The sequence below is a fragment of the Octopus bimaculoides genome, chromosome 2 (assembly GCF_001194135.2).
Source record: "Octopus bimaculoides isolate UCB-OBI-ISO-001 chromosome 2, ASM119413v2, whole genome shotgun sequence".
Lineage (NCBI taxonomy): Eukaryota > Metazoa > Mollusca > Cephalopoda > Octopoda > Octopodidae > Octopus > Octopus bimaculoides.
Genome location: NC_068982.1, coordinates 167,502,545 through 167,504,823, shown reverse-complemented (window position 1 = coordinate 167,504,823; position 2,279 = coordinate 167,502,545). Strand labels below are relative to the sequence as shown.

The following is a 2,279-nucleotide window of genomic DNA, read 5'->3' as shown; positions in this document are numbered from 1 at the left end:
AGATGAGAAGAAAAAAGAAAAGAAAATGTAAACATGTAAAAGGTAACAGAAACATAAATAAGTGAAAAGTTATGTAAGAAACAACTCATAATTTTTACCTCTTTGCTGTGTTGGACTCGATTCAGAGCTGGTATAGGAAGAAGTGCTACCATTCTCACAGAAACTGCTATTATTATTATTATTGGCATTGTCGACATTGTCAGCACTGTCAGCATTATCGGAGTTAATCCAAGGATGCACTTTGATGTCTAACTTCTCACCAATGTTTTGTATCTCACACATAACCATCTGTTCCAAGGTTGGCGAACCGGTCGTACGCAAGCGGTTCAGTTCCTCGGAGTTGCCTATTTCACTGCTAATTCTGTTCAAAAATATTGGTCCTAAATAAGATACGCGACTTTTACGTTTACCATAGTCTGAACTGGAATCACTATCCGAACTGCTTCCATCTGTTTCTTTATCGTTTTTCTTCCTTAGGATGTCACTGTACTCTCCACGGTTCGTATTCATTTTGACTGCTCGTTTTAATACAATGTGATCTTCTCTATGATCGATTTCCATTAACGGCCACAGAAACACTTTTAAATCTTTTTCATGAATGACGGAATTCTGGCAAATTGACACACGCAAGAGGGCATGGGTATATAATTATATAAATATATAATACTTAAGTATTTCTATGTCTTTTATGCAAGGACATGTAAGAATGTAGCAATAAGCGGTGTAATGGTGGAAGTTAGCACGTGTGAGAAAAAAATATATAGGGACGTTATAAAAGGGAGACAAGAAGAGCGGTTACGTAGGTAAGTAGATAGATAGATAGATAGATAGATAGATAGATAGATAGATAGATAGATAGATAGATAGATAGATCTGGTGGGTTTTAAACTGGAAATAAACTTCTAATGCCTCTACCCTACAAGGTAGAAAAGTTGTTATATGTCTGTGTTGTGAAGCGCCTGTTAAATTTGAATAAATCCACTTTGGACTAAACCGTACGCAAATTACCGCCTGTTTCCATGAGAGAAGACGAGAGTTAGAAACTTGAATTCATAAGATGCTTTCGTAGAAGCCAGCTTCCAGGGACGGATGTTTGCCGTTTAAGATAAGAACTTGAAGCACTGAATTTGGCCCTGTAAACGTTTTCGGAAACTTATCACACAAATATGTCTCCCAACCCAGTTTTTTTTTTGTTAAATCCAATGGGTTTTTTTTCTTTATTACTTCTCTTCCTTTTTTTTTTCTCTCTTTCTTTTTATTTCTATTTGTATTTTTCGTAATATTTTCTTTCTAACTTCTGCAAGAAAAGTCCTCAGATAAATTTCAGTCTTAATCCGGTTTGAACAAAGGAGAGGGACTACTGCATCTTTTGTTTTCGGTTTCTTTCATAGATTTACAACACTGCTTCGGTTAGTTGCACAAAAAGAAAATTCAGACACTCCTCCCCACTTTTTCTTGGGGGGGGGGGTGATGAGGGTAGTGTATAAGATAGGATAAGAAGTATTTATTTTCGTTTCGTTCTTTTCACTTTAATCTATAATATTCCCGAAGCCATTCAGTAACGTAAATGACATCGTTTTAACCGAGAGTGGGAACCATGCTGTTCACATAATTGTATTATGAATCCATTTTCGTCTATATACTTGTCTCTTTTTTATTCACTCCGTAGATTTTATTTTCAAGGCAAGAAATACCATTTTTGTAAATGGTATTAGTGGCAAAAGTAAAATTAAATTTTCTCTATATGGTATAAATTGGGGTCTAGTCTTCGTATTATGGAGTTTTTTGTTTTTAAATTCACAGACATAGAGCCCACAACAGTATCTACTTCATAATCATTGTTCACTCTCATTTATTAATTAAATATTTCGCATAGATGAACAAAAATTACACAGCATAGATTCATGGGTATGTATGTTTGTATGCATGTGTGGTGAGTGGAGGGTGCACAAACAGAAGAAAAGTACTCAATGTGTGCAGCAATGTTTATTCAAACGACAAACTTGGAGTATATATATATATCTTTTATCTTTTATTTGTCACAATCATTACTTTGCGGCCATACTAGGGTACCGCCTTGAAGGGCTCAGATGAACAAATCGACCACAGTACCTTTTTTTTAAGCTTTGTGCTTATTCTATCGGTTTACATGAACGTAAACAAACCAACACCGGTTGTCAAGCGGTGGTGGGAGACAAACACAAAGACACACACATTTACACACACACACACACACACACACACACACACACACACACACACACACACACACACACACA

General features: G+C 35.9%; 1 protein-coding gene across 2 annotated transcripts in view; it reads right to left on the bottom strand.

Annotated features, from left to right (window-relative positions):
* The window catches only part of LOC106869337 (heat shock 70 kDa protein 12A), a 296,374-nt gene that overhangs the window by 275,795 nt on the left and 18,300 nt on the right, over positions 1-2,279 (bottom strand). The window contains exon 1 of one of the 2 annotated variants that reach the window (XM_052965711.1): positions 99-1,040. The exons of the other annotated variant lie outside the window; for it this stretch is intronic. Within the exon in view, the coding sequence (XP_052821671.1) occupies positions 99-561 (463 nt within the window). The 5' untranslated portion in view covers positions 562-1,040. Of the gene's footprint in view, positions 1-98; positions 1,041-2,279 lie in introns of those variants that run through there. 2 annotated transcript variants of the gene reach the window in all.